This window comes from Nothobranchius furzeri, chromosome 6, assembly GCF_043380555.1.
Source record: "Nothobranchius furzeri strain GRZ-AD chromosome 6, NfurGRZ-RIMD1, whole genome shotgun sequence".
In the NCBI taxonomy this organism is placed as follows: domain Eukaryota; kingdom Metazoa; phylum Chordata; class Actinopteri; order Cyprinodontiformes; family Nothobranchiidae; genus Nothobranchius; species Nothobranchius furzeri.
This window is the reverse complement of record NC_091746.1, coordinates 78,220,166-78,247,493: the sequence shown is the minus strand read 5'-3', so window position 1 is coordinate 78,247,493 and position 27,328 is coordinate 78,220,166. Positions and strand designations below refer to the sequence as shown.

General features: G+C 39.6%; 1 protein-coding gene across 8 annotated transcripts in view; it reads right to left on the bottom strand.

The window, feature by feature from the left end:
- Positions 1–5,009: 5,009 nt before the first annotated feature.
- LOC107375222 (mucin-2) overlaps positions 5,010–27,328 on the bottom strand; it is a 41,185-nt gene continuing 18,866 nt past the window's right edge. For 5 of the 8 annotated variants that reach the window (XM_070552826.1, XM_070552830.1, XM_070552829.1 and 2 more), the window contains 45 exons: positions 26,917–26,985; positions 26,514–26,701; positions 26,098–26,162; positions 25,702–25,850; positions 25,533–25,601; positions 23,691–23,924; positions 22,799–23,476; positions 22,272–22,462; positions 22,060–22,124; positions 21,731–21,879; positions 21,588–21,647; positions 21,206–21,373; positions 19,946–20,071; positions 19,482–19,672; positions 19,280–19,344; positions 18,952–19,100; positions 18,809–18,868; positions 18,426–18,592; positions 18,249–18,313; positions 17,921–18,069; positions 17,778–17,837; positions 16,745–16,881; positions 16,538–16,602; positions 16,214–16,362; positions 16,071–16,130; positions 15,038–15,174; positions 14,839–14,903; positions 14,515–14,663; positions 14,372–14,431; positions 14,018–14,154; positions 13,787–13,851; positions 13,459–13,607; positions 13,316–13,375; positions 12,284–12,420; positions 12,083–12,147; positions 11,755–11,903; positions 11,612–11,671; positions 8,879–9,015; positions 8,688–8,752; positions 8,450–8,598; positions 8,295–8,354; positions 6,321–6,595; positions 6,138–6,202; positions 5,910–6,049; positions 5,010–5,814 (listed from right to left, as the gene is read on the bottom strand). In XM_070552826.1, coding sequence (XP_070408927.1) covers positions 5,717–5,814; positions 5,910–6,049; positions 6,138–6,202; positions 6,321–6,595; positions 8,295–8,354; positions 8,450–8,598; positions 8,688–8,752; positions 8,879–9,015; positions 11,612–11,671; positions 11,755–11,903; positions 12,083–12,147; positions 12,284–12,420; positions 13,316–13,375; positions 13,459–13,607; positions 13,787–13,851; positions 14,018–14,154; positions 14,372–14,431; positions 14,515–14,663; positions 14,839–14,903; positions 15,038–15,174; positions 16,071–16,130; positions 16,214–16,362; positions 16,538–16,602; positions 16,745–16,881; positions 17,778–17,837; positions 17,921–18,069; positions 18,249–18,313; positions 18,426–18,592; positions 18,809–18,868; positions 18,952–19,100; positions 19,280–19,344; positions 19,482–19,672; positions 19,946–20,071; positions 21,206–21,373; positions 21,588–21,647; positions 21,731–21,879; positions 22,060–22,124; positions 22,272–22,462; positions 22,799–23,476; positions 23,691–23,924; positions 25,533–25,601; positions 25,702–25,850; positions 26,098–26,162; positions 26,514–26,701; positions 26,917–26,985 — 5,750 coding nt within the window. In that variant the 3' untranslated portion in view covers positions 5,010–5,716. The remainder of the gene's footprint in view (positions 5,815–5,909; positions 6,050–6,137; positions 6,203–6,320; positions 6,596–8,294; positions 8,355–8,449; positions 8,599–8,687; positions 8,753–8,878; positions 9,016–11,611; positions 11,672–11,754; positions 11,904–12,082; positions 12,148–12,283; positions 12,421–13,315; positions 13,376–13,458; positions 13,608–13,786; positions 13,852–14,017; positions 14,155–14,371; positions 14,432–14,514; positions 14,664–14,838; positions 14,904–15,037; positions 15,175–16,070; positions 16,131–16,213; positions 16,363–16,537; positions 16,603–16,744; positions 16,882–17,777; positions 17,838–17,920; positions 18,070–18,248; positions 18,314–18,425; positions 18,593–18,808; positions 18,869–18,951; positions 19,101–19,279; positions 19,345–19,481; positions 19,673–19,945; positions 20,072–21,205; positions 21,374–21,587; positions 21,648–21,730; positions 21,880–22,059; positions 22,125–22,271; positions 22,463–22,798; positions 23,477–23,690; positions 23,925–25,532; positions 25,602–25,701; positions 25,851–26,097; positions 26,163–26,513; positions 26,702–26,916; positions 26,986–27,328) is intronic. The other 3 variants (XM_070552828.1, XM_070552827.1, XM_070552832.1) reach the window with 3 other exon arrangements.

Here is a 27,328-nt window from a genome sequence, read left to right as displayed (position 1 = left end):
CCCTGAGTTCCAGTCTCAAGTGTCCCAGTCTCAAGTATTCCAGTCTCAAGAGTCCCCTGTGTTCCAGTCTCAAGTGTTCCATTCTCAAGAGTCCCATGTGTTCCAGTCTCAAGTGTCCCAGTCTCAAGTGTCCCCTGTGTTCCAGTCTCTCGAGTCCCAAGTGTTCCTGTCTCAGTCCCTGTCTCCAGAGTTCCAGTCTCAGTCCCTGTCTCCAGAGACCCTTCCTCATCCGCTGCAGTCCCTTCCTCGGCCTCCTCCTCCAAAGCCCCCGATCCCCAGGGTTTCCTGTTCCCACCTCCTGGTTCCCTGTCGCCGGCCCACTAGACTTCCCTGGTCCCGCCTCCTGGTTCCCCGTCGCCGGCCCCCTAGACTTCCCTGGTCCCGCCTCCTGGTTCCCCGTCGCCGGCCCCCTAGACTTCCCTGGTCCCACCTCCTGGTTCCCCGTTGCCGGCTCCACAGATTTCCCTGGTCCCGCCCCCTGGTTCCCCGTCGCCGGCCCCCGAGACTTCCCTGGTCCCGCCTGCTGGTTCCCCATTGCCGGCCCTCGAGACCTCCCTGGTCCCACCTCCTGGTCCCCCGTCGCCGGTCCCCTAGGCTTCCCTGGTCCCGCCTCCTGGTCCCCTGTCGCCTGTCACCTAGGCTTCCCTGGCCCCGCCTCCTGGTTCCCTGTCGCCGGCCTCCCGGGGTCTCCTGTACCCTCCTTGCTCGCCCTTTAGCCTCTGCTTCCAGTTCAAATCAGTTTCTCTGGGCTCCTTTGATCGGTTCCATCACATAGCGATGATGGGGGACCATTGATATTGTCCTGTGGGATGATGTGGGTGAGGGGGTGGAGGGTCTGAGTTTGGAGAATCCAGATGTTCCCTGGAGGTGGGTTCACTGGGGGTGTCTCGGACTGGGGGGTCGTTGCCCCGCTCTGGAGGTGCTTGGGTTGCCTCGGGGGGTGGACTACTGGCAGTTGTGAGTGGGGCCTCTTGGAGATCTTGGCAGCGGCCATGGGTCGCTGCCTGGCAGCTGCATTGCCCCTGGGTGGGTCTGGGAGGGGACCTGGGGGCTCGGGGTGTGGGGGTGGCCGGCCCCGTGTGGGGATCTGGGTGGGGCCTTGGGGGTTGGATCCTGACATGTATGCTGCCAGGAAGAAGGCAGGAACATGCAGCAGTGCCTGGCCCGGGTTCAGGGGCCTCGGGTAGACCTTGGCTCCTCTGCTGTCCCATCACAGGGGTGGGGGATGTCCAGGAGGGGGAGGACCCAACCTTACCTGGATGTCTTATGTCTTTTATATTCTGGAAGTTGTGCAAATGCAGGGATGGGCATAGATATTCTGCTGGGGTGGGGCTGGGTTGGTGCCCTCGGACTCCATGAGGCTCTGCAATGCTGCTGCTTTGGGCCCTGGCAATGATGGGCTGGGGTCTCCATGCCCTGGGTGGCATTTTGACAACAGAGGTGCCTATTGGGGCCAGTGGGGGAGCTGGCTCCCTGGAGGGCTAAGCCCAACCAGCCATTCCTCCCCATACCGGCATATGTTTCTCCTCCTGCTCCCTCACATCATCACACAAACATGCACATAGGACCTTGGGGGGTGGACAAGTCAGGGAGTGCGGGTATGGACCCCATTTCCGCATTCCTGTGGCAAAATGCCCCCCAGTTTTATTTGCACCTTAAACACGTCCACCATTGACATTCAACACAAACACACACTTAGGGCCTTGGGAGTGAGCACATTTAACGGCAGTTGGCAGGAGGATTTCTCAGCCTCATCCCGAGTGCCGGTGCCCACTTCCAATTTTAAACTGCACTTAGACACTGAGGGCTGTGGGTGCAAGTGGGCTGGTGTGGTGGCATCAGCTGGCATAGGCCAGAAAACGCCCGCACTGCCCGCTCACCACAACCATGGAATACACCTCATCAACACACAACAACACTATATTGGAGCAGGCGGAGGGAGACTAGGGGTCTTAGCACATCTCTGTTGTTGCTTGGCTTCCTGGGGCTGGAGGCTAGGAGGGAGATCTGGCCGTCTGGTTGGGGTCTGGGGTGGTGGGTTGCTGTGCTCAACATTGGGCGGGGGAGCCTGCCATCAGCACCCCAGCAGAAAGGGTCAAACTCTGGTAACCGGTAATGGTAGTACCCCATGTGCAGCAGTACCAGGACCAGAGTGAATAGGGTGTGTATGGGGGGCATGAGTGGGTGTCCAGTGTGCATTTTTGGTAAGTCTTTGGTTGCATGTGCATGTGTGAGCATGAGGGAGGGAGTGTGTGACTGTGTTTGTGTATGACTGTATATGTCCGGTAGGGCCTTTGACTCCTCTCTTCTCCTGGGACTTCTTTTGATGATATAGATCTTAGTCTCCCCTCCCCCTGCCACACCTGGTGTGGAGTGTGGTGCCTTGGTCTGCCTGAGTGTTTGTGGCTCCCGGGTCAGGGGGTTTAAGATTTTTGGCGTCTGCCTGGGTACATTATCCACACTGCAGGTAAAGGGAGAGGAAATCATGTGCATTTCATCCTCCATTGTTCTGAGATCTTCAAAACACCTTGAAAACTCACCATGTAACGCTCCTAACATGGATGAGTACCTGCTGAGGTGATCAGCTGATGGTGTGACTTCGTTCAGAGTTTGCATGTGAGTGAGTGTTGCTCTCTAGTTGACTTGAAAGAAACTGCAGCTTTCTCATGAAGGCCTTCACGAGGCTGTGCATTTCAGGAACAAAAAGGCCCTTGCCTTGCAGTTTGGTGTTCAGTTCATTCATCAGTGCAGTCACATCAACAGCAAATGCAAAATCTGCCATCCAATCCTCATCTGAGAGCTCTGGAATGTCTTTGCCTTTCCTCTCGCAAAACTCTCAAATCTCTGCTTTCAAGTCCCAAACCCTCTTCAGCACTTTCCCCAGGCTGAGCCATCTGACAGCTGTGTGGTAGCCGATGTCACTATGCTCAGTCTCATGCTCCTCCAAAAGAGCGACAAACTGTCTGTGATTCATTGTCCACACCCTGATGAAGTTTATTATTTCAGTAACAACATCAGTAACATGGTTTATTTTTAGCACTGACTTGCACAACACATGTTGGTTAACTTTATTTTCTCTGTAAGTGTTTTTCTCCCCAGAAGAAGCTACAACGACGTTCTGCTGAGCTGTGGTGGCCTCATGGAGGGGGCCATCAACTAGCACACTGCTGCTAACCACTAATACATTCTCTCTCTCCTGATAATAACTTTTTGTTTTCATTGACTTTTGATGTGCTAATACTAGTTTATCCATTTAATTATAGATCCACTAGGATACATACAATAAAGTTTATCTTTCACCAAATACAATATTTACTAAGACATCACAATATAACTATAGACACATTACTTGTGTGTGTGTGTGTGTGTGTGTGTGTGTGTGTGTGTGTGTGTGTGTGTGTGTGTGTGTGTGTGTCTTTGTCTGCCTGCTCTGTCTTCTCGATCCCCAGTGAGTCGTGGAGGATGGCTGCTTATACTGAGCCAGGATTCTCTGGAGGTTTCTTCCTGTTAAAAGGGAGTTTTCCTCTCCACTGTCGCTGCATGCTTGCTTAGTATGAGGATTGCCGTATAGTCACTGACACTAGTCAGTGACTTGATGCAATTTGCTGGGTTCCTTATATAGGAAACATTATTTCTGATTGGCTTAATGAACTGTGAATTGGAATGTTTATTATGTGAAGTGCCTTGAGACGACTCTTGTCGTGATTTGGCGCTATATAAATAAACTTGAATTGAATTGAATTGAATTGAATTGGTGTATAATACAATGCAAAAACACCAATTTTTGATCTGCATCGATTTCTGTCACTTTATCTTGCATGCGTTTCAAAAGTCCGACATTTTTCCCTGTAAGATTTGGACAACCGTCTCTTGTGACACCTGACAGTCTCTCCCATTTCAATCCCAGAGTGTCCATGCACGCATTTACCTCTGTAGAAAGATCACTCCCTGTCGTTGTCCCTTTCACCGACCGCATTGCTGCCAGCTCCTCTGTGAGCTTGAAGTCCGTTATCCCCCGGACAAATACGTGCAGCTGGGCTGTGTCGTGGACATCACAGCTCTTGTCTAAGGCCAATGAAAAAAAGTCAAAACTTGCCACTTCACGTTGCAGCTGAAGCTCCAGGTTCCCCACTATGTCCTCGATCCTCCTGGTCACGGTTCGCCTGGACAGCGGGATTTGCTCAAATGCACCTTTTTTCAGGGCATATTAGTGCGGCAGAGTCCACCATGCACTCTTTGACAAACTCTCCCTCCGAAAACGGCTTGCTGTTTTTAGCTATTTTGTGGGATATCACAAAGCCGGTCCTGGTTGCTGCATCCCTGGATGTGTGAAGCTTAGTAAAAAAAGCCTTGCTGCTTTTGCAACTTTGCTAGCAAAGCTTCGGATGTCCGTGCCCTCTCAGCATCAGACAAGTTCTTGTATTTTTCCGAGTGTTTCTTGTCGTAATGCCGACTCAAATTGTAGTCCTTGAACACGCAATCTCCTCCCCACAAACCAAACACACGGCTTTACCTCCAACTTCAGTAAAAAAAAATACTTAGCAGTCCAATTTTTGTTGAAAATCCTGCATTCGGCATCTTTCTTTTTTTTTTTTTTTTGCATTAGCGGACAGTTCTGCGGGCTACAATCAACATGTCAACTGCTGGCACCTGTAGCTAAACGTATTGTGTCATTGTGTACGTAAAAAACAACTTCAAAATAAAAGCAATGCAGCCTTAGTCCATGCATGAGGTAAAATGAGAAAATACATTTATTTTGTAATTTCCAATTAACCTTACGCGGGCCGGTCAAAGTCAACCAAAGGGCCGTATGTGGCCCGCGGGCCGTAAAATGCCCAGGTTTGCCCTAAGGAATATGTTCCCACATCACAGGCTGTGCTTATGATATGGTCTGACACATAATTTTAAATCAATATGGAGTTTTCTCATCACAGATAGAAATGTTTATCTGTCAAACTATTTAAACAACAAAAAAAGACAAATTGAAAGTTCAAATACAAACTCAGGTCTTTAAGAGAAAGACTTTAATTATTTTATTGATCAACAATAAAATGTTAGCATTACCATTTTTTAAACATATAGATGAAGAACTGAAATTGACTTTTAAATCAGATGTGCAAATAATTAAAATCTTTCTTTTTTTCAAAAACAAATTAAACTTTTATCCAATAGCTCATTCAAAGTCAGTGCACAGACCATTCCATTTACTTGATGTTGGGTGAGTCCCTAAAATGCAACTCATTTAGAAGTTAAAGGCTAGATGCTTTTCCAGCGGGATTCCCACACAGCTCGATAATCAAGATCACCTATCCACAGTTGTTTGGCTTTTGATACAAAATATTAAATGCATACATTTTCATTTGGATTATTTTCCACAATATTCCTGAGTTGGTTGTTTTACGAAGAAACATTTTTTAACTGCAGATACATTTTACATTTTAAATTAAACATTTTCAAAATAAATTCAAATCAAGACTTCAACATTTCAGAGCAAATGTAGAAACAAATACATCGAGTAGTTATTTAATAGAGTTTTTCTGATTAGTACATTAAATAAAACATTATATTAGCTTTAGAAAATACTGTAAAACTGTTTCAATCTTTGACACTCAGGACACATCTTTTTACCACATGGTAAATTTCATAATGCGCAATTGTCATGTCAATTTTTTTTCTGCGAGCAAATTCGAACAAATGACAGTATCTGTCCTGGGTACTATGAGAGATTCAGAATCTGGGCCAAAGCCAGCACTGTGAGTGAGAAGATTGTCAGTGTACTCATTGAGGGTTGAAGAAGCCTGATGGCCGAGGACTCTGCAATTTTAGAAAATGATAATGTGTCAGTTAGTGTATCTCATCACAAAAATATGCCTCCCTTAAACTTTACTTTTCATTTATCTTTGACTTACCCACAACGACGCTGCCTGGTATAACATTCAGAGTAGTGTCGTTGAGTGCTCTGGCCAACTGTACTTTAGCTAAAGCCAATGGAGGCAATGAAGAAGAGTTTATGAAGATTAGATCCATGTTGACAGCAATAGATCCATTCCTACAATGACAAACAGAAAGGTGACATTTATAAAAGATGTACATGCATATGTATGTCAATGTTGGCCAGTAGGTGGCGTGAGTCTTACGTGAAATTGTTAACATGTGAGCGACGATAAAATGGTGCATAGAGGTTCTGGCACACTTTATTGACCTGAAAGATAATTTTACTGTTAAACATTTGCAAACACCAAATAACTGCCAGCATTTTTTCTTTCCCTAAAAGGATATATTTTCTAGTATAAAAACTATAGCAATTCTAGTAGAATTACCTCTCCGGTTACTTCTTTAGACAGTGAACTGTAAGGTGTTGTTGAATTGTTGCTCAGGTCTGATGTAAATGTTCGGTCCATGCGAAAGCGTAGATCAAGAAAACCCTCAGTGGCTGTAGGGGGATCTGTCGCAGCTGGGGTGGTAGATGCCGTAGTTGCTGTCGTAGTAGTAGTTGTTGTTGCTGTAGTTGTAGTTGTAGTTGTCGTTGTAGTTGCCGTTGTAGTTGCTGTTGTAGGTGCCGTTGTAGTTGCCGTTGTAGTTGTTGTTGCACTGGCTGTTAAAAAAAATTAAGAAATGACACAGCTTGCTGCTGATGAATAAATAGTACATGATGTATAACAAAACATGCTATGACAAAGATATGCACAGATGTGTGCTGGCAGATGGGAGTGAGCATGTCAGTGGGAATGATGTAGAACATATATACACATGCATATATATATATATATATATATATATATATATATATATATATATATATGTTCAAAGTGAAGCACATTGAAGGTGGATTGCATTCATGTAATGAAATTCCCTGTAAATAATGCAGTGGACCACATCAAGTTGTATCCTGTTGTGAGGTAGCTTAATCTTCACGGGGGTACAAGATTGTTGGGTGCAGAAGTACCATGTTAACGTATTCTGCTGTGCCATGACGAGCTAGACAGGACTGTGATCGTAGAGAAAACCAAAATATGTGAAGTATATGTTTTAGGGAAAGTTCCTTTAATAAATTTGACTCAAACTTTACTGAAAGACTCAAAAAGGAATCCAAAACAGGAGAAATGCGAGTTAGTCCATGGCAATGTGAGGCCACTTAGGGCAGGCCCCTAATTATAGTTAATCAGATTTGCACATGCAGCAAACTAATAAACAAAGCCACAAGGAATATAAAGCGTTGCTCCTTTTTTATGACATATACTTGAGATCAGCATCACACTTCCTGTAGCTCCCAGTTAACATTTTTAAAGGCAAGGCTTTACTTTTAATGTTTTTTTATAAAGCACTTCAGTCAAAAGTGGTTTCATCTCCACCAAGCAGTTACGAAGGAAGGCACTGGTGACCTAAAGTTTAATAAAATAAAGAGTGTTAAGTGGAGTCTCTGTTATGGTACATGTAAATGTTGCAGTATTTTATAATGTTTTTTAATGTCACATTCTTAAGTAGAACATTTAGCCAAACTCCAAAGACCATTAATGAGAAATATATGTATTACAAAAAAATTACAGTTTGAAACTTTAACTAATTTTAACGCATAGCATAAAGGTGTTACAATTTTAAACATGATCAGGACATACAGGATGTTGATGTTGGTGATGATACAATGAGTGGATGTAAAGTTGCATTTTGTGTTGGTGAAGTAACAATTGGAGTTGTGGTCGTGCCGACCAATAGCGAGGTATTGGGGGTTGGTGAAGTTGAGGTAAATTATGGTTGAAATTTGACATTTTTAAAACAGAAAAACTATTTTTTTAATGATTACGATAAATACCATAGGTAGGGGTGATTTTTCTGTGCAGGTCAAGATATTAATCTCCATAAAGAGCAAGTTACCCCTACCAGAGTCTTACTCCACTACCACTTCCTGTTTGAAAAATGCAACAAATGCAATTGCCTGGCAGACCGAGAGGGCGGAGCCGCTAACAAACCCACACAGGCTCACAATGACATGTGACATTATATGGTACCAGTTAACATCATAGTGTATGTCTTAGCCAATAGTGATGGCAGATTTAAATGCAAATGCAGTGCAGAGTTTTTACCTGAAGAGGGCACAACACTGACAGTTTTAGGCAAATTTTTTAAATTTTAACTATGATGCACTAAAGTGCCAACTTAGTGACTATACGTGTCTACAGCACGATTAGACACTCATTTATATAGTTTTTCAGCAAAAAAAAAAGTTTATTTGGGGTTGACTTGCTCTTTAAATGAAACGTTTGAAACACATTCAAAGGGGTTTTTGATAACTTTACCTGGTAAAGTGGTCGAGGTCACTGATGTGGAAGGAGCAGTAGTTGAAGTAATTACTGGAACTATGAGAATAACAAAGTTTAAGGAGTTGAAATATATTTGTGCATGATTTATCATAAGTTAATGAAAAACAAAGTTAAAAAGAATGTGTGCTCACCAGTTGCATTAATACTTGTCAAATTTTGCAGAAGGGAATCGTTGGAAGCTAATTTCGCCTCCAGTATAGTTTTCTCCACATCTGCAGTGTCTGGCACTGAGGTGGCATTTGCAAATATTAGATCTGAATCTGCCACAACTGAACCTCGCCTGTAAAAAAAAGTACAAAACATATTACATCTTAATAAAACACAAACAAATCTGTTAGCAACATTTCTCTTTAATGCAACTGAATGTACCTGAAGCTCTTGACACGAGATCTTCTAAATCGTCCACCATATTTTCTACTTAAGATGCCATCAAGCTGAAAAGTTAACATTAAAACAAATGAAAAGGTAGAAATGCAGGCACTGTTCCACCACACACACACACACACACACACACACACACACACAGAATCGAACACCCAGAAATAAGCGGTGATACTTACCAACTGCTGCAAATGTTGTGCCAGTGCTTGAAATGCATCAGAGGAAGAGTTGGACAGGTTGTTATCATATGGTTGGTCAAATGTAAGCTCCAGCACAACAATTGCCTCTGGTGGTGATGTAGTTGTAGTTGTGGGTGCTGTTATGGTAAGTGGTGGTGTTGGGGATGAAGAGGAAAAAAAGGGAATATTTATTAGAAAAAAAACTGTAAAACAAACATGCAATTTTACAAATTTTACATTTCAGATGGTGCATGTATTGGAATTGGAGTTGTAGTAACTGGTGAGGTAGATAAATAATTTCATCATACACACTGATTTTCTGAAATGAATTATTATGCTTTGGGTATAATAATAATTATTATCCATGGTAATCAGTAATGTGTGTTCAGTAAACCAGAAGGTCATATGCACATAACCAGCCTCACACTGAGGGTACCACAGGGTAAAAGTAAACTGCCATCACATGTCTTTGACTCATGGCCAAAGTTTTCTTGCTGAGAGTGGGCGTGTTCTGAGGGGTTTGTTAAAACTAAATTTCCAGCAGCAAAAGTTCAGTTCGTGAACCAACCACCATCCTGAGGATAAGGGAACGACCGCCCTGAAGCCTCTACCTGCTGTTCTGTCACGCTGATAGAATAGCTTTGAATAAACGCATGATAACCAGAGTTATTGATTTTGAGACGCAAATAGTTTCATCAGTCGTGTGACCCACGGAGACATCCCAGGACTGATTTGGTCGCATTGAGGTCCTTCTACCAGCCTCGTGCTCGGAGGAAATCATCTCCACCTGACATCTCGGATCCAGAAGGGGGTCTCCTGAAACTGGGTGAGGTAGACACTTTCGACCGATGACGTCTGATGCTGTTTCTCTAAGTAACAACAGTTAGCTGCAAAACCATCATTTCACCCAGAACGAGCTTCTCTCTCTGAAAGAAACCTTCTGAGAACATTCAAGCATCCAAACTCGCATTTTCAATTTGGCTTGCATTCAGTCACAGGTTTGCCTTTAAACCAAGATTTAATATCAAAGCTGGTAAATTGTCATCCATGAATTGTCAGTTTTAATTGTCATTTCTGAATTGTTGTTCCAAGTTGTCAAGTTTAAAATTGTTAGAAATAAATTCTTAACTTTAAAAACTTGACTCCCTTCTTGAAATTAAACACAGAATGGTGTGTATTTCTGGTTATTGAAAAAGCAAAGATTCCTAACTTCTGATTTAAATAAATAAACTTTTGCTATTAAATTTAATTATCTTAAATTAAATATTAATCTTTGGATTGAATATAGACCAAGCAGGTTGGTGTATGAACTTCTAGTGATTAATAAGCATCTTGGATATTTCTACATGATATAAGCTCATATGCTAATGTGCTTGATCATTCTCAGAATCTAACAACTGATCGCAAACAGTGTTGATTCTAGTATGTAGAAATATGCTACACCTAAGAAATCAGCTCAAGGGCAAGAACAAGAGTCAGGAAATAAACAGCTATGCCCTGCTAGTAATCAGATATCTGTCAGGAATAATGAGCTGGCCAAAAGAAAAAATACAGACCACAGATGTTAAGACACAAAAGTTCCTAAGCATGCATAGACAATTCCACCCCAAATCCAGCACCCTGAAATTGTACGTTAGCAGTAAGGAAGGAGTCAGAGGACTAGCTAGTGTGAGAGGTATGATCCAAGATGAAACAGCCAAGATCTTTAAGTACATCAAGGATACGACCCCTATGGGTGAGATGCTCAGTGAATGTCACAGACAATGGCGAACAGAGGAGCAGGTGCTGGAAATACTATTGTGGAAGGACACCCCTACATGTGATGTACCATCAACAGGACATAGGACAACTGAGACAAACAAAAACTGAGGTTTAGGTAGCATGAAGTTGAGGTTTCTGAACAGAAACGTAAGTAGAAATGTTCGCTTTACCTATGCACTCTTCTGAATTAGGATTTCTGAAGTTTATCCTGGAATATGGTGGGTAAAACTCATTTGTTCAATATCTGAAAGCATTGTTCTTTCATTGAAAAATAGTTATTTGATGACTGTGATGGCAGGATCTGCCACACAGCGGAAAAATGAGTGATTTACCTTTATTTAACTACATTTATTTACAGTTAACTTTTGGTTACAGATATGAACACATACAAACAAGTTTGATCTCTGTTTAACTTTATTAAGTTGGGTCAGCTCATTTGTTTGTCTAGAGTTGCCAGTAAATGTCCATTTCCCTGGGGACAAAGAGGTGATGTGGCAGAGGGAGAAGCCAGAGCTGATACTTTCTGAAAGGCCTCCACCACTGACTGAAAATGGGGGCGAGCCAGAAGGCTTATTTTGGTCTTGCTTCGTTATTGTTGTTTTTCCATTTATATTAATTGGTTTGCTAATTAACTGTCTATTTAATTTGCAGTACATGTGACCTTAAGGACTAGTCATTTGTTCCATTACTGTTTTACTCTTTAATGTTGTATTTGTGGTCCTTTCCCTCTCGTTTGTAATGGACTGACCAGCCAGTATAAAAACCTCCCTGGTGTTTCCTGTAGGAGGTCAGTTGGTGTTTTGTTTGCTAAGGGTATGTTGCTGTAAAGCTTTCTAGTTAAGTTGACCTGTTTAGGGGCCCCATTTTGTCATTTTTGTATTTTTGTTAAATTGGGTGAACAAAGCCCTGAATTTTCTGATTCCTTTTTCCTGTGGCTCATTTAAAACAGTTCTGTCCTGACAATGACATTACCTGGTAAAGTGGCTGGAGGCACTGATGTAGGAGGAGCAGCAGTTGATGCATTTGAAAGTTCTACAAGAGTAAAAAGGTTTAAATATTAAAGTAGACACAATTTATCACGTGGTATTGACAATCAAACATAAAACGTTGCTCACCAGTTACATTAATACTTGTCAAATTTTTCAGAAGGGTATCGTTGGAAGCAAATTTCGCCTCCAGTATAGTTTTCAGCACATCTGCAGTGTCTGGCACGGAGGTGGCATTTGCAAATATCAGATCTGAATCTGCCACAACTGAACCTCGCCTGAAAAACAAATGTACAAAACATGTAACATCTCAGTAAAACACTATTTTTTTACATTACCTTTAGAAACAAATTTTAAAAAATCTGCATCTTATCTGTTGTGCACATTGTGTATTTGTAGGCAATAGTTCATCTACTAATCTGTCAGCAACATTTATCTTTAATGTAACTGAATGTACCTGAAGCTCTTGACACGAGATCTTCTAAATCGTCCACCATATCTTCTACTTAAGATGCCATCAAGCTGAAAAGTTAACATTAAAACAAATGAAAAGGTAGAAATGCAGGCAGGGTTCCACCACACACACACACACACACACACACACACACACACACACACACACAGAATCGAACACCCAGTAATGAGTGGTGATACTTACCAACTGTTGCAAATGTTGTGCCAGTGCTTGAAATGCATCAGAGGAAGAGTTGGACAGGTTGTTATCATATGGTTGGTCAAATGTAAGCTGCAGCCCAACGATTGCCTCTGGTGGTGATGTAGTTGTAGTTGTGGGTGCTGTTATGGTAAGTGGTGGTGTTGGGGATGAAGAGGAAAAAATGAATATTTATTAGAAAGAAATTGTAAAACAAACATGCAATTTTACAAATATTATAATAATATAATACTGAGTACAGAAGTAAAATGTGTTTATGTTTAGAGGGTAAAACTCAATTGTTCAATATCTGAAAACATTGTTCTTTCATTGAAAAATAATTATTTGATGACTGTGATGGCAGGATCTGCCACACAGCGGAAAAATGAGTGATTTACCTTTATTCAACTACATTTATTTACAGTTAACTTTTGGTTACAGATATGAACACATACAAACAAGTTTGATTTCTGTTTAACTTTATTAAGTTGGGTCAGACCATTTGTTTGTCTAGAGTTGCCAGTAAATGTCCATTTCCCTGGGGACAAAGAGGTGATGTGGCAGAGGGAGAAGCCAGAGCTGATACTTTCTGAAAGGCCTCCACCACTGACTGAAAATGGGGGCGAGCCAGAAGGCTTATTTTGGTCTTGCTTCGTTATTGTTGTTTTTCCATTTATATAAATTGGTTTGCTAATTAATTGTCTATTTAATTTGCAGTACATGTGACCTTAAGGACTAGTCATTTGTTCCATTACTGTTTTAGTCTTTAATGTTGTATTTGTGGTCCTTTCCCTCTCGTTTGTAATGGACTGACCGGCCAGTATAAAAACCTCCCTGGTGTTTCCTGTAGGAGGTCAGTTGGTGTTTTGTTTGCTAAGGGTATGTTGCTGTAAAGCTTTCTAGTTAAGTTGACCTGTTTAGGGGCCCCATTTTGTCATTTTTGTATTTTTGTTAAATTGGGTGAACAAAGCCCTGAATTTTCTGATTCCATTTTCCTGTGGCTCATTTAAAACAGTTCTGTCCTGACAATGGCATTACCTGGTAAAGTGGTTGGAGTCACTGATGAAGGAGGAGCAGCAGTTGATGCATTTGAAAGTTCTACAAGAGTAAAAAGGTTTAAATATTGACGTAGACACAATTTATCACGTGGTATTGACAATCAAAGATAAAACGTTGCTCACCAGTTACATTAATACTTGTCAAATTTTTCAGAAGGGTATCGTTGGAAGCAAATTTCGCCTCCAGTATAGTTTTCAGCACATCTGCAGTGTCTGGCACGGAGGTGGCATTTGCAAATATCAGATCTGAATCTGCCACAACTGAACCTCGCCTGTAAAACAAATGTACAAAACATGTAACATCTCAGTAAAACACTATTTTCTTACATTACCTTTAGAAACAATTTTTAAAAAATCTGCATCTTATTTGTTGTGAACATTGTGTATTTGTAGGCAATAGTTCATCTACTAATCTGTCAGCAACATTTATCTTTAATGTAACTGAATGTACCTGAAGCTCTTGACACGAGATCTTCTAAATCGTCCACCATATCTTCTACTTAAGATGCCATCAAGCTGAAAAGTTAACATTAAAACAAATGAAAAGGTAGAAATGCAGGCAGGGTTCCACCACACACACACACACACACACACACACACACACACACACACACACACACACACACACACACACACACACACACACAGAATCGAACACCCAGAAATGAGTGGTGATACTTACCAACTGCTGCAAATGTTGTGCCAGTGCTTGAAATGCATCAGAGGAAGAGTTGGACAGGTTGTTATCATATGGTTGGTCAAATGTAAGCTGCAGCCCAACGATTGCCTCTGGTGGTGATGTAGTTGTAGTTGTGGGTGCTGTTATGGTAAGTGGTGGTGTTGGGGATGAAGAGGAAAAAAAGGGAATATTTATTAGAAAGAAATTGTAAAACAAACATGCAATTTTACAAATATTATAATAATATAATATTGAGTACAGAAGTAAAATGTGTTTATGTTTAGAGGGAAAAACTCATTTGTTCAATACCTGAAAACATTTTTCTTTCATTGAAAAATAATTATTTGATGACATTACCTGGTAAAGTGGTTGGAGTCACTGATGTAGGAGGAGCAGCAGTTGATGCATTTGAAAGTTCTACAAGAGTAAAAATGTTTAAATATTAAAGTAGACACAATTTATCACGTGGTACTGACAATCAAACATAAAACGTTGCTCACCAGTTACATTAATACTTGTCAAATTTTTCAGAAGGGTATCGTTGGAAGCAAATTTCGCCTCCAGTATAGTTTTCAGCACATCTGCAGTGTCTGGCACGGAGGTGGCATTTGCAAATATCAGATCTGAATCTGCCACAACTGAACCTCGCCTGTAAAACAAATGTACAAAACATATAACATCTCAGTAAAACTCTTCTTACATTACCTTTGGAAACAAATTAAAAAAAATCTGCATCTTATTTGTTGTGCACATTCTGTATTTGTAGGCAATAGTTCATCTACTAATCTGTCAGCAACATTAATCTTTAATGTAACTGAATGTACCTGAAGCTCTTGACATGAGATCTTCTAAATCGTCCACCATATCTTCTACTTAAGATGCCATCAAGCTGAAAAGTTAACATTAAAACAAATGAAAAGGTAGAAATGCAGGCTCTGTTCCACCACACACACACACACACACACACACACACACACACACACACACAGAATCGAACACCCAGTAATGAGTGGTGATACTTACCAACTGTTGCAAATGTTGTGCCAGTGCTTGAAATGCATCAGAGGAAGAGTTGGACAGGTTGTTATCATATGGTTGGTCAAATGTAAGCTGCAGCCCAACGATTGCCTCTGGTGGTGATGTAGTTGTAGTTGTGGGTGCTGTTATGGTAAGTGGTGGTGTTGGGGATGAAGAGGAAAAAAAGGGAATATTTATTAGAAAAAAACTGTAAAACAAACATGCAATTTTACAAATATTATTATAATATAATATTGAGTACAGAAGTAAAATGTGTTTATGTTTAGAGGGTAAAACCCATTTTTTCAATATCTGAAAACATTTTTCTTTCATTGAAAAATAATTATTTGATGACTGTGATGGCAGGATCTGCCACACAGCGGAAAAATGAGTGATTTACCTTTATTCAACTACATTTATTTACAGTTAACTTTTGGTTACAGATATGAACACATACAAACAAGTTTGATTTCTGTTTAACTTTATTAAGTTGGGTCAGCTCATTTGTTTGTCTAGAGTTGCCAGTAAATGTCCATTTCCCTGGGGACAAAGAGGTGATGTGGCAGAGGGAGAAGCCAGAGCTGATACTTTCTGAAAGGCCTCCACCACTGACTGAAAATGGGGGCGAGCCAGAAGGCTTATTTTGGTCTTGCTTCGTTATTGTTGTTTTTCCATTTATATTAATTGGTTTGCTAATTAACTGTCTATTTAATTTGCAGTACATGTGACCTTAATGACTAGTCATTTGTTCCATTACTGTTTTACTCTTTAATGTTGTATTTGTGGTCCTTTCCCTCTCGTTTGTAATGGACTGACCGGCCAGTATAAAAACCTCGCTAGTGTTTCCTGTAGGAGGTCAGTTGGTGTTTTGTTTGCTAAGGGTATGTTGCTGTAAAGCTTTCTAGTTAAGTTGACCTGTTTAGGGCCCCATTTTGTCGTTTCTGTATTTTTGTTAAATTGGGTGAACAAAGCCCTGAATTTTCTGATTCCTTTTTCCTGTGGCTCATTTAAAACAGTTCTGTCCTGACAATGGCATTACCTGGTAAAGTGGTTGGAGTCACTGATGAAGGAGGAGCAGCAGTTGATGCATTTGAAAGTTCTACAAGAGTAAAAAGGTTTAAATATTAAAGTAGACACAATTTATCACGTGGTATTGACAATCAAAGATAAAACGTTGCTCACCAGTTACATTAATACTTGTCAAATTTTTCAGAAGGGTATCGTTGGAAGCAAATTTCGCCTCCAGTATAGTTTTCAGCACATCTGCAGTGTCTGGCACGGAGGTGGCATTTGCAAATATCAGATCTGAATCTGCCACAACTGAACCTCGCCTGTAAAACAAATGTACAAAACATATAATATCTCAGTAAAACTCTTCTTACATTACCTTTGGAAACAAATTAAAAAAAATCAGCATCTTATTTGTTATGCACATTCTGTATTTGTAGGCAATAGTTCATCTACTAATCTGTCAGCAACATTTATCTTTAATGTAACTGAATGTACCTGAAGCTCCTGACACGAGATCTTCTAAATCGTCCACCATATCTTCTACTTAAGATGCCATCAAGCTGAAAAGTTAACATTAAAACAAATGAAAAGGTAGAAATGCAGGCTCTGTTCCACCACACACACACACACACACACACACACACACACACACACACACACACACACAGAATCGAACACCCAGTAATGAGTGGTGATACTTACCAACTGTTGCAAATGTTGTGCCAGTGCTTGAAATGCATCAGAGGAAGAGTTGGACAGGTTGTTATCATATGGTTGGTCAAATGTAAGCTGCAGCCCAACGATTGCCTCTGGTGGTGATGTAGTTGTAGTTGTGGGTGCTGTCATGGTAAGTGGTGGTGTTGGGGATGAAGAGGAAAAAAAGGGAATATTTATTAGAAAAAAACTGTAAAACAAACATGCAATTTTACAAATATTATTATAATATAATATTGAGTACAGAAGTAAAATGTGTTTATGTTTAGAGGGTAAAACTCATTTGTTCAATATCTGAAAGCATTGTTCTTTCATTGAAAAATAGTTATTTGATGACTGTGATGGCAGGATCTGCCACACAGCGGAAAAATGAGTGATTTACCTTTATTCAACTACATTTATTTACAGTTAACTTTTGGTTACAGATATGAACACATACAAACAAGTTTGATTTCTGTTTAACTTTATTAAGTTGGGTCAGCTCATTTGTTTGTCTAGAGTTGCCAGTAAATGTCCATTTCCCTGGGGACAAAGAGGTGATGTGGCAGAGGGAGAAGCCAGAGCTGATACTTTCTGAAAGGCCTCCACCACTGACTGAAAATGGGGGCGAGCCAGAAGGCTTATTTTGGTCTTGCTTCGTTATTGTTGTTTTTCCATTTATATAAACTGGTTTGCTAATTAACTGTCTATTTAATTCGCAGTACATGTGACCTTAAGGACTAGTCATTTGTTCCATTACTGTTTTAGTCTTTAATGTTGTATTTGTGGTCCTTTCCCTCTCGTTTGTAATGGACTGACTAGCCAGTATAAAAACCTCTCTAGTGTTTCCTGTAGGAGGTCAGTTGGTGTTTTGTTTGCTAAGGGTATGTTGCTGTAAAGCTTTCTAGTTAAGTTGACCTGTTTAGGGCCCCATTTTGTCATTTTTGTATTTTTGTTAAATTGGGTGAACAAAGCCCTGAATTTTCTGATTCCTTTTTCCTGTGGCTCATTTAAAACAGTTCTGTCCTGACAATGGCATTACCTGGTAAAGTGGTTGGAGTCACTGATGTAGGAGGAGCAGCAGTTGATGCATTTGAAAGTTCTACAAGAGTAAAAAGGTTTAAATATTGAAGTAGACACAATTTATCACGTGGTACTGACAATCAAAGATAAAACGTTGCTCACCAGTTACATTAATACTTGTCAAATTTTTCAGAAGGGTATCGTTGGAAGCAAATTTCGCCTCCAGTATAGTTTTCAGCACATCTGCAGTGTCTGGCACGGAGGTGGCATTTGCAAATATCAGATCTGAATCTGCCACAACTGAACCTCGCCTGAAAAACAAATGTACAAAACATATAACATCTCAGTAAAACACTATTTTCTTACATTACCTTTAGAAACAAATTTTAAAAAATCTGCATCTTATTTGTTGTGAACATTGTGTATTTGTAGGCAATAGTTCATCTACTAATCTGTCAGCAACATTTATCTTTAATGTAACTGAATGTACCTGAAGCTCTTGACACGAGATCTTCTAAATCGTCCACCATATCTTCTACTTAAGATGCCATCAAGCTGAAAAGTTAACATTAAAACAAATGAAAAGGTAGAAATGCAGGCAGGGTTCCACCACACACACACACACACACACAGAATCGAACACCCAGAAATAAGCGGTGATACTTACCAACTGCTGCAAATGTTGTGCCAGTGCTTGAAATGCATCAGAGGAAGAGTTGGACAGGTTGTTATCATATGGTTGGTCAAATGTAAGCTGCAGCCCAACAATTGCCTCTGGTGGTGATGTAGTTGTAGTTGTGGGTGCTGTTATGGTAAGTGGTGGTGTTGTGGGTGCTGTCATGGTAAGTGGTGGTGTTGGGGATGAAGAGGAAAAAAAGGAATATTTATTAGAAAGAAATTGTAAAACAAACATGCAATTTTACAAATATTATTATAATATAATATTGAGTACAGAAGTAAAATGTGTTTAAGTTTAGAGGGAAAAACTCATTTGTTCAATATCTGAAAACATTGTTCTTTCATTGAAAAATCCTTATTTGATGACATTACCTGGTAAAGTGGTTGGAGTCTCTGGTGTAGGAGGAGCAGCAGTTGATGCATTTGAAGGTGCTACAAGAGTGAAAAAGTGTAAATATTGAAGTAGACACAATTTATCACGTGGTATTGACAATCAAAGATAAAACGTTGCTCACCAGTTACATTAACACTTGTCAATTCTTGCAGAAGGGTATTGTTGGAAGCATTTCTCGCCTCCAGTATAGTTTTCTCCACATCTACAGTGTCTGGCACTGAGGTGGCATTTTCAAATATCAGATCTGAATCTGCCACAACTGAACCTCGCCTGTAAAACACGTTTAAACAATATTACATCTCACTGAAGCACAATTTTCTAACATTACCTTCCAAAACTACATTTTAAAAATCAGCCACATTTTTGTGCTCCTAATGTATGTACACATTTGTAGACAAAAGGTAATTTGTCATCTAAAAAACTGTTAGCAACATTTTTCTGGAATGTACCTGAAGCTCTTGACACGAGATCTTCTAAATCTTCTACCGTATCTTCGACTAAAGATGCCATCAAGCTGAAAAGTTTAAACAAATGAAAAGGTAGAAATACAGGTTCTGCTTCACCACACACACACACACACACACACACACACACACACACACACACACAAAGAATCAAACACCCACGATAGAAATGAGTGGTGATACTTACCAACTGTTGCAATTGTTGTGCCAGTGCTTGAAATGCATCAGAGGAAGGGTTAGACAGGTTGTTATCGTATGGTTGGTTAAATGTAAGCTGCATCCCAACAGTTGCGTCTGGTGGTGATGTAGTTGTAGTTGTAGTTGTGGGTGTTGTTATGGTAACTGGTGGCGTTGAGGGTGAAGCAATAGTTGAAGTAACTGGTTGCCGTAATGTTCCAGTTAGAGGGGGAAAAAAAGATGATATCAATTAGACACACATTAGACAGGCATGCAATTTTTACAATAATTACATTTCATATGGTGCATGTAATGGAATTGGAGTTGTAGTAACAGGTTACATAGGTAATATAAAAAAACTAATTATAAAAAAACGCACACAGCTTTACAAATATTACATCACCTTTACTGCCTGTAGGAATGCAGCAGTGTCTCTATGCTGCTAAATAAAACCAGCTAGCTGTTATATTTTACCTGCTGATTGTGAGGTGGGTGATGTGAGTTGTGATGTTGTATTAAATGAAGTGATGTTGACTGGTACTGCTGTTGCACTGACTGGTGGAGAAGTTGAATTTATTAGTGGTGAAGTCACATTTGATGCTGGAGATGAGACAATAAGCGGAGATGAAGTTAGGTTGTGTGTAGATCAGGTTTGCTCAACCCTGGTCCTAGAGAGCCTCTATCTGGTGTTTCTTAGTTGTTTCCCTGCTCTGACACACTCAAGTCACGTATTCAGCAGCTCATCAAGTGCTGCAGAAGCCTGTTAATTACAAGCTGATTAAAACCGGGTGTGTTAAAATAGGTAAATAATAAAACATGCTGGATAGGGAACCTAGAGGACCAGGAGAACCCCTGTTGTAGATGAAGTAGAAATTTAAGTTAAAGTCATTTTAAATAATGGTTATTAATTAATAGCCTGGCCTGCCAGACATGTTCTCTGTTTAATTCTACACAGAGAACTAGTCTGGTTACTTACAGGCAGAGAGGCACATGAGGGGCAGGACTAGCCAGCTCAAAAATAACTAATCAGAAAAAAAGGCCAAAATGCTGACTGTACCGTGCAACGCTGTAGTTTTTGTGCTGTAGTCAAAAATGGCGTCTGCCGACTGCGCAAACATAATTTTTCTTTAAAAGAAAGGCTTTTAGCGCTACTTGTGGTTTTAAAGACATGTTCAAGTCATGCAAAACAGAGGAAAGAGCCACAGCAAACTCCGCTTCAGTCATCATGTTTAAGAGAAACTCTGAGTTGTGATGTGTGGCGTACGCTGCTCAGCGCTGATTGGCTCGATTAGAATTCTCAAGGGGTGGGGTCATAAGAATAGGAGAGTTCCCAGACCCATTGCCTTCATAAGGAAGCACGGGGCTGACTGGTCAGGCTAATAGCTGGTGAAGTTGAGTTCAATGGTAACATCTAACTTCAGAAAACAAACCACTAATGATCACTAATGATTGTTTTCATATGAATATTTTTCACTAATATCATAAATAGAGGTAACATCTGTGCAGGTCAATCTAATTCATCTTCTCATGTTAACCAATTTATTCAAATTGTATGGTTCTATGATGATCTTTCCTGTGAAAGTGGTCAAAGTTATTGATGTTAAAAAAATGCATAAATATAGTCGTGTTTTTACAAAACACATATTGTTGCATGTTGAAAAATAAAAGTGTTTTCTTCAGTTTTGTCCACTCTGTAAAATCAAATGGCTGTGATGTAAAAAGTGCCTGAATTACCTGTTGGTCGTATGGTGGACAATGGGAATTGTGATGATATGTTTGATGGTGGTGAAGTGATATTGACTGGTGTTGGAGTAGCACTGACGGGAGGTGAAGGTGAACTGACTGGTTGGGAAGTTGCATTTAGTGATGATGTGTTGCCTGCTGGTGAAGTTGCACTGGCTGCTAGTGAGGATACAATAAGTAGAGATAATGTCACATTTTCTGTAGATGAAGTAGCAGTTGGAATGAAGGTCACATCAACTAAAGGTGATGAATTGGGAGTTAGTGAATTTGAGTACAGAGGTAAAATGTGTTAATGTTTAGAGAGCAAAACTCAAATGTTCAATATCTGAAAACATTGTTCTTTCATTGAAAAATCCTTATTTGAAAACATTACCTGGTAAAGTGGTTGGAGTCTCTGGTGTAGGAGGAGCAGCAGTTGATGCATTTGAAGGTGCTACAAGAGTGAAAAAGTGTAAATATTGAAGTAGACACAATTTATCACGTGGTACTGACAATCAAAGATAAAACATTGCTCACCAGTTACATTAACACTTGTCAATTCTTGCAGAAGGGTATTGTTGGAAGCATTTCTCGCCTCCAGTATAGTATTCTGCACATCGCCAATGTCTGGCACTGAGGTGGCATTTTCAAATATCAGATCTGAATCTGCCACAACTGAACCTCGCCTGTAAAACAAGTTTAAGAAATATTAGATCTCACTGAAGCACAATTTTCTAACATTACCTTCCAAAATTACATTTTAAAAATCAGCCACATTTTTTGTGCTCCTAATGTATGTACACATTTGTAGACAAAAGGTAATTTGTCATCTAAAAAACTGTTAGCAACATTTTTCTGGAATGTACCTGAAGCTCTTGACACGAGATCTTCTAAATCTTCTACCATATCTTCGACTGTAGATGCCATCAAGCTGAAAAGTTTAAACAAATGAAAAGGTAGAAATACAGGTTCTGCTTCACCACACACACACACACACACACACACACACACACACACACACACACACACACACTCAAAGAATCAAACACCCATGATAGAAATGAGTGGTGATACTTACCAACTGTTGCAATTGTTGTGCCAGTGCTTGAAATGCATCAGAGGAAGGGTTAGACAGGTTGTTATCGTATGGTTGGTTAAATGTAAGCTGCAGCCCAACGGTTGCATCTGGTGGTGATGTAGTTGTAGTTGTAGTTGTGGGTGTTGTTATGGTAACTGGTGGCGTTGAGGGTGAAGCAATAGTTGAAGTAACTGGTTGCCGTAATGTTCCAGTTAGAGGGGAAAAAAGATTATATCAATTAGAAAGACATTAGACAGGCATGCAGTTTGACAAATATCACATTTGAAAGAACCAAATAGAGTTTAGGTCACATCAAATAATGGTTATGAATTAGAAGTTTGTGAAGCTGATGTATAAATAATAACAAATACATACATATAAAGTCATAATTTTACATTAGATATGTTGCATGTAGCAATGCAAAAGTGGAGTCTTGCTGCTATTATATTACCTAATAAAGCTGTCAGTTTGGTTCACTGTAAAATCAGGTGGCTGTGATGTAATGACTTTAAAAGTGACTGAATTACCTTTTGGTTGTGTGGTGGACACTGGAAATTGTGATGTTATATTGAATAGTGGTGAAGTGATGTTGCCTGTTGCTGGAGTTGCACTGATTGGAGGTGAAGGTGAACCGACTGGTTGGGATGTTGCGTTTAGCGTTGGTGATGTCATGTTGAATGCTGGTGAAGTAAAACTGATTGGAGGGGAAGGTGAACCGACTGGTTGGGATGTTGCGTTTAGCGTTGGTGATGTCATGTTGAATGCTGGTGAAGTAAAACTGATTGGAGGGGAAGGTGAACCGACTGGTTGGGATGTTGCGTTTAGCGTTGGTGATGTCATGTTGAATGCTGGTGAAGTAAAACTGATTGGAGGGGAAGGTGAACCGACTGGTTGGGATGTTGCGTTTAGCGTTGGTGATGTCATGTTGAATGCTGGTGAAGTAAAACTGATTGGAGGGGAAGGTGAACCGACTGGTTGGGATGTTGCGTTTAGCGTTGGTGATGTCATGTTGAATGCTGGTGAAGTAAAACTGATTGGAGGGGAAGGTGAACCGACTGGTTGGGATGTTGCGTTTAGCGTTGGTGATGTCATGTTGAATGCTGGTGAAGTAAAACTGATTGGAGGGGAAGGTGAACCGACTGGTTGGGATGTTGCGTTTAGCGTCGGTGATGTCACATTGATTGCTGGTGAAGCTGCACTTGTTACTGGTGAGTATACAATGAATGGAGATCGGAATGAAGGTAAGTTCAACTGAAGTGTAGAAAGTATGACTCAACTGATCAATATCTGAGAGCACATCTTTCATTAAATATATATATATATATATATATATATATATATATATATATATATATATATATATATATATATATAAAATCAGTGGGCTGTGATTTAACGGCTATACAAAAATGTTATTACCTGCTTTTTGTAGGGAGGAAAATATATTGACTGGTGGTGATGTGATGTTGACAGGTCCTGAAGTTGAACTGACTGGAGGTGAAGGTGAACTGATTGGAGGTGAAGTTTCATTTATTGGTGCTGGTGTCACGTTGACTGCTGGTGATGATGCAATGAGTGGAGGTGAAGTTGCATTTTGTGTAGGTGAATTAGCAACTGGAGTTGTGGCCAAACCAACTGATGGGGATGAATTGGCTGTTGGTGAAGATGAGTTGGGTGGTAAATGTAGATTATATTGAGAAAACCAAAAACAAAAGGTCAGTACATGAAAACACTGCTTTATTCCAAAAAATGTATTTCACTAATTAATAGATTTAAACAACCTTTCTGTGCTGATCAATATATTTAGTTTTTTACATGAATAGATTTAATTACATTAAAACGGGTATTTGATTACATGGTGGTTAGATAGGGCTGCCACTGGGTGAGGGATTCCTTATTAGTTGTTAAGTTCACATAGGCTAGAAATCTAGATGAACAGTAGTAGAAGAAACATGATTTTACTCTACATGTCCGTCTATCCATGCACTACTTCTGCAGCCCAGTCTGGTGGCCAACCAATCACAGCACTATCGGTTTGGTGGTCAAGATGTCACTCTAAGATAGTGACCACTGGTTTGAAATGGCTTTGGCATCAAATTTGGACTATTTAAACTTGGGCTTTTGTTGGAGTCAAGAGCAGATTGAGGTACTTAAAGCTGCTTTCCGGAGTTTTCACCTTTCAGAAATGATGTACGATTTGTCAGAAATCCGTAAGTGATTTTCTCATCATGTACTGTGATATAATGTAAGCAATTCGTCTTTTTTTTTTTTTGCTAAGCACGTCCCCTGCCCCGCAGAACTCTGTGCAATAGGAAACTGAGCGCCGACCCGAACTAACCAATGGCGTTAGACTACAGCTTAGATGCTTCAAATTTAAGGAATACCTCGGCTGATGCAGAGTTGATGAACTTTTCACTGACAAGAAAGTCTCTAAAATATAAATATATGAGAACAAAACATGACATGAGAACAATACTCATAAAATTACGTGTTTTAGCTCTGTTTGTCAGCTACAGAAGCACATTTATAAACAGAAACATGAAGTCACGATTTTAAAAAAACAGAGAGATTTATTTTTGTGCGATATGCTTGTCAGCCACTAGATGGTGCCATCGGATAAGAGAAATACTCCTGAAAGAAGCTTTAAGCTCGCTCTTCAGAAAAAAGTGCATTTGCTTCTTGTTCAAAAGTATTCTGTGGACTGCTGCATTGATTGACATCGGTAGTGGCGAGTACTTCACCTGGTTTGTTGTTCAAGCAGCAGACAGTTTGAACTCAACTGCAGATCCCACCCCATGACTGAGATCCATCAATGGATCATGGCTAGACTATATATTCACATACAGTGTATAGGACGGCTTGCCAGGCTAAAGCTCACATATATTGGTGTTGAAACTGCACTCACTGGTGGGGACATTATATTTAACCGTGGTGAAGGTGGGTTTTATTTCTATATATATATATATTTATTTATTTGCCAATATGTGGAACAATTGGTGTCTTAACCTTTGTGAGCCTGTAACAGTGTACATTTATTTTAAATATTTAATTTATTTATGTTTTAATTATTTGCAATGGGCCATTTTGTGTCTCTAATAAATTGATTGATTGATTGATTGATTGATTGACTGACTGACTGACTGACTGACTGACTGACTGATTGATTGATTGATTGATTGATTGATATGTATTTGTGTCAAAGTTGAAATCATAACTTTAACATAAGAAAAATATTTCAAGCTGCTGGAGTCATAAAAATACCTGTTAACGAAGTTGAAATCGCTGGTGTGGAAACCGCTGTTGTAGTCGGTGTCTCAGTTGGTATAACCTCTACAAATAACAATTAGTACAAATGTAATCCAGTTATTCTTGAAAATTGTTTTCAAATTTTTGCACAATCTGACATTTTGTGAATGACTCAAAGCCTTACCTTGAGCAACAATAGAACTTGTGTTGACAGTAAGGTTTAAATTTCCATTCATGGTAGCATTCACCAAAGTGTCAACAACAGAACTGGCATTTGGTAATGTCGTCACATTATTGAATATCAGCACAGCATCGATATTAATGGATCCAGCACTGCAACAGAAATGCTAGTTAGATTTTGTTGTAGTGTACTTTACTGATAAATCCTGTGTTTTTTTTTTGTATGAATTTCCTGCAAATTAAAAGGGCTAGTTAAAAAAATTGTTTTTCAGAATGAAAATGTGATAAACAAAAAAGTGGCAAATCCCTTTCTCCATATTTATAAGAGCATTTGTGGCAATTAGCAGGTAAAGCATAAAATTTTAAAAAAATGTAATCACAATATTTGCATAATGTTTACCTGAATCCATTGATGATTGTTCGATTAAATCTATTCCCGTACTCTTGTGCATAGATTTTGTTGAGCTGTATGAAATTTTGTAAAAAGAAAGGCAAATTTGTTAGAATTCCACTTGAACGATTCACATTATTTTTACTTTACTTTTTACTTTCTTGCATTTTAATTTCTGTTTTAAAAAACCTGGAACATTTCTTGTTAAGTCATGACTTATTTGTAAATATATATTTTTGAAAAATGAGTAATAACATGCATTGCAAAGTGACTCATATTCAAGTTATAAACTATTGAAAGATTATTTTAAGGAGAAGCGTCTTTTACTGTTTTTAAATCTAAATATTCCATGGAGTCTTTTGAAACAATATCTGTGAAGGGGAAGAATAAATAGGCAGAAGAGGGACTGAAGAAATCAAACTTACCTCTGTAGTTACTTTTGCTTCTAATGCCTTAAACTCTGGAGAGGTTTTGTTTGAAAGTTTTGGTTCAAAGGGTTCCTCCACCTTAAATTTTAGCGATATTTGAGGTTCTGATTTTGCAGGAGCTGTAGTTGTAGTTGTGGTAGTTGTAATTGTAGATGTAGGTGTCGTAGTCATCGTAGTTGTAGTAGCTGGTGGGGTTGAGGATGAAGCACTAGTTAAAATGACTGGAAAAACTGTTATATTAATTAGAAAGACATAATTAAAAAATACATACCATTTTTCAAATATTACATTTCAAAGGATGCGTGCAGACACTGGACATGTCTATTTGCTGCTAATATATTACTTAATAAAGTTGTAAAATCTGTTGGTGTTGATATAATGCCTATAAAAGCGTAATTACCTGTGGGTTGTGTAGAGGACAATGGGAGCTGTGATGTTCCACTGACTGGTGGAGAGGTTGCATTTGTTGCTGGTGATGAAACAATGAGTGCAGGTGAAGTTAGATTGTATGTAGGTGAAGTAGCAAAAGGATTTGTGGTTAAGTCAGCTGATGGTTATTAATTGTAAAGTTTAGTTTTGTGGTAAAATTTGGTTACGTTTAGAAAACAAACCACAAATGACAAATTTCTGTAAACTGTTTTTTCATCTAAATATCTTTCACTAATACCATAGTTACGGGTAGTCACTCAATGTCGGTCAATATATGTTTGTTTACATATTAATAATTTTTTCCATTACATATGTCGCATGTAAAAATAGTTCATGTGTTACTTTGCTGCTGTCGTATTAGTTACTTAAGCTTTATGATTTGT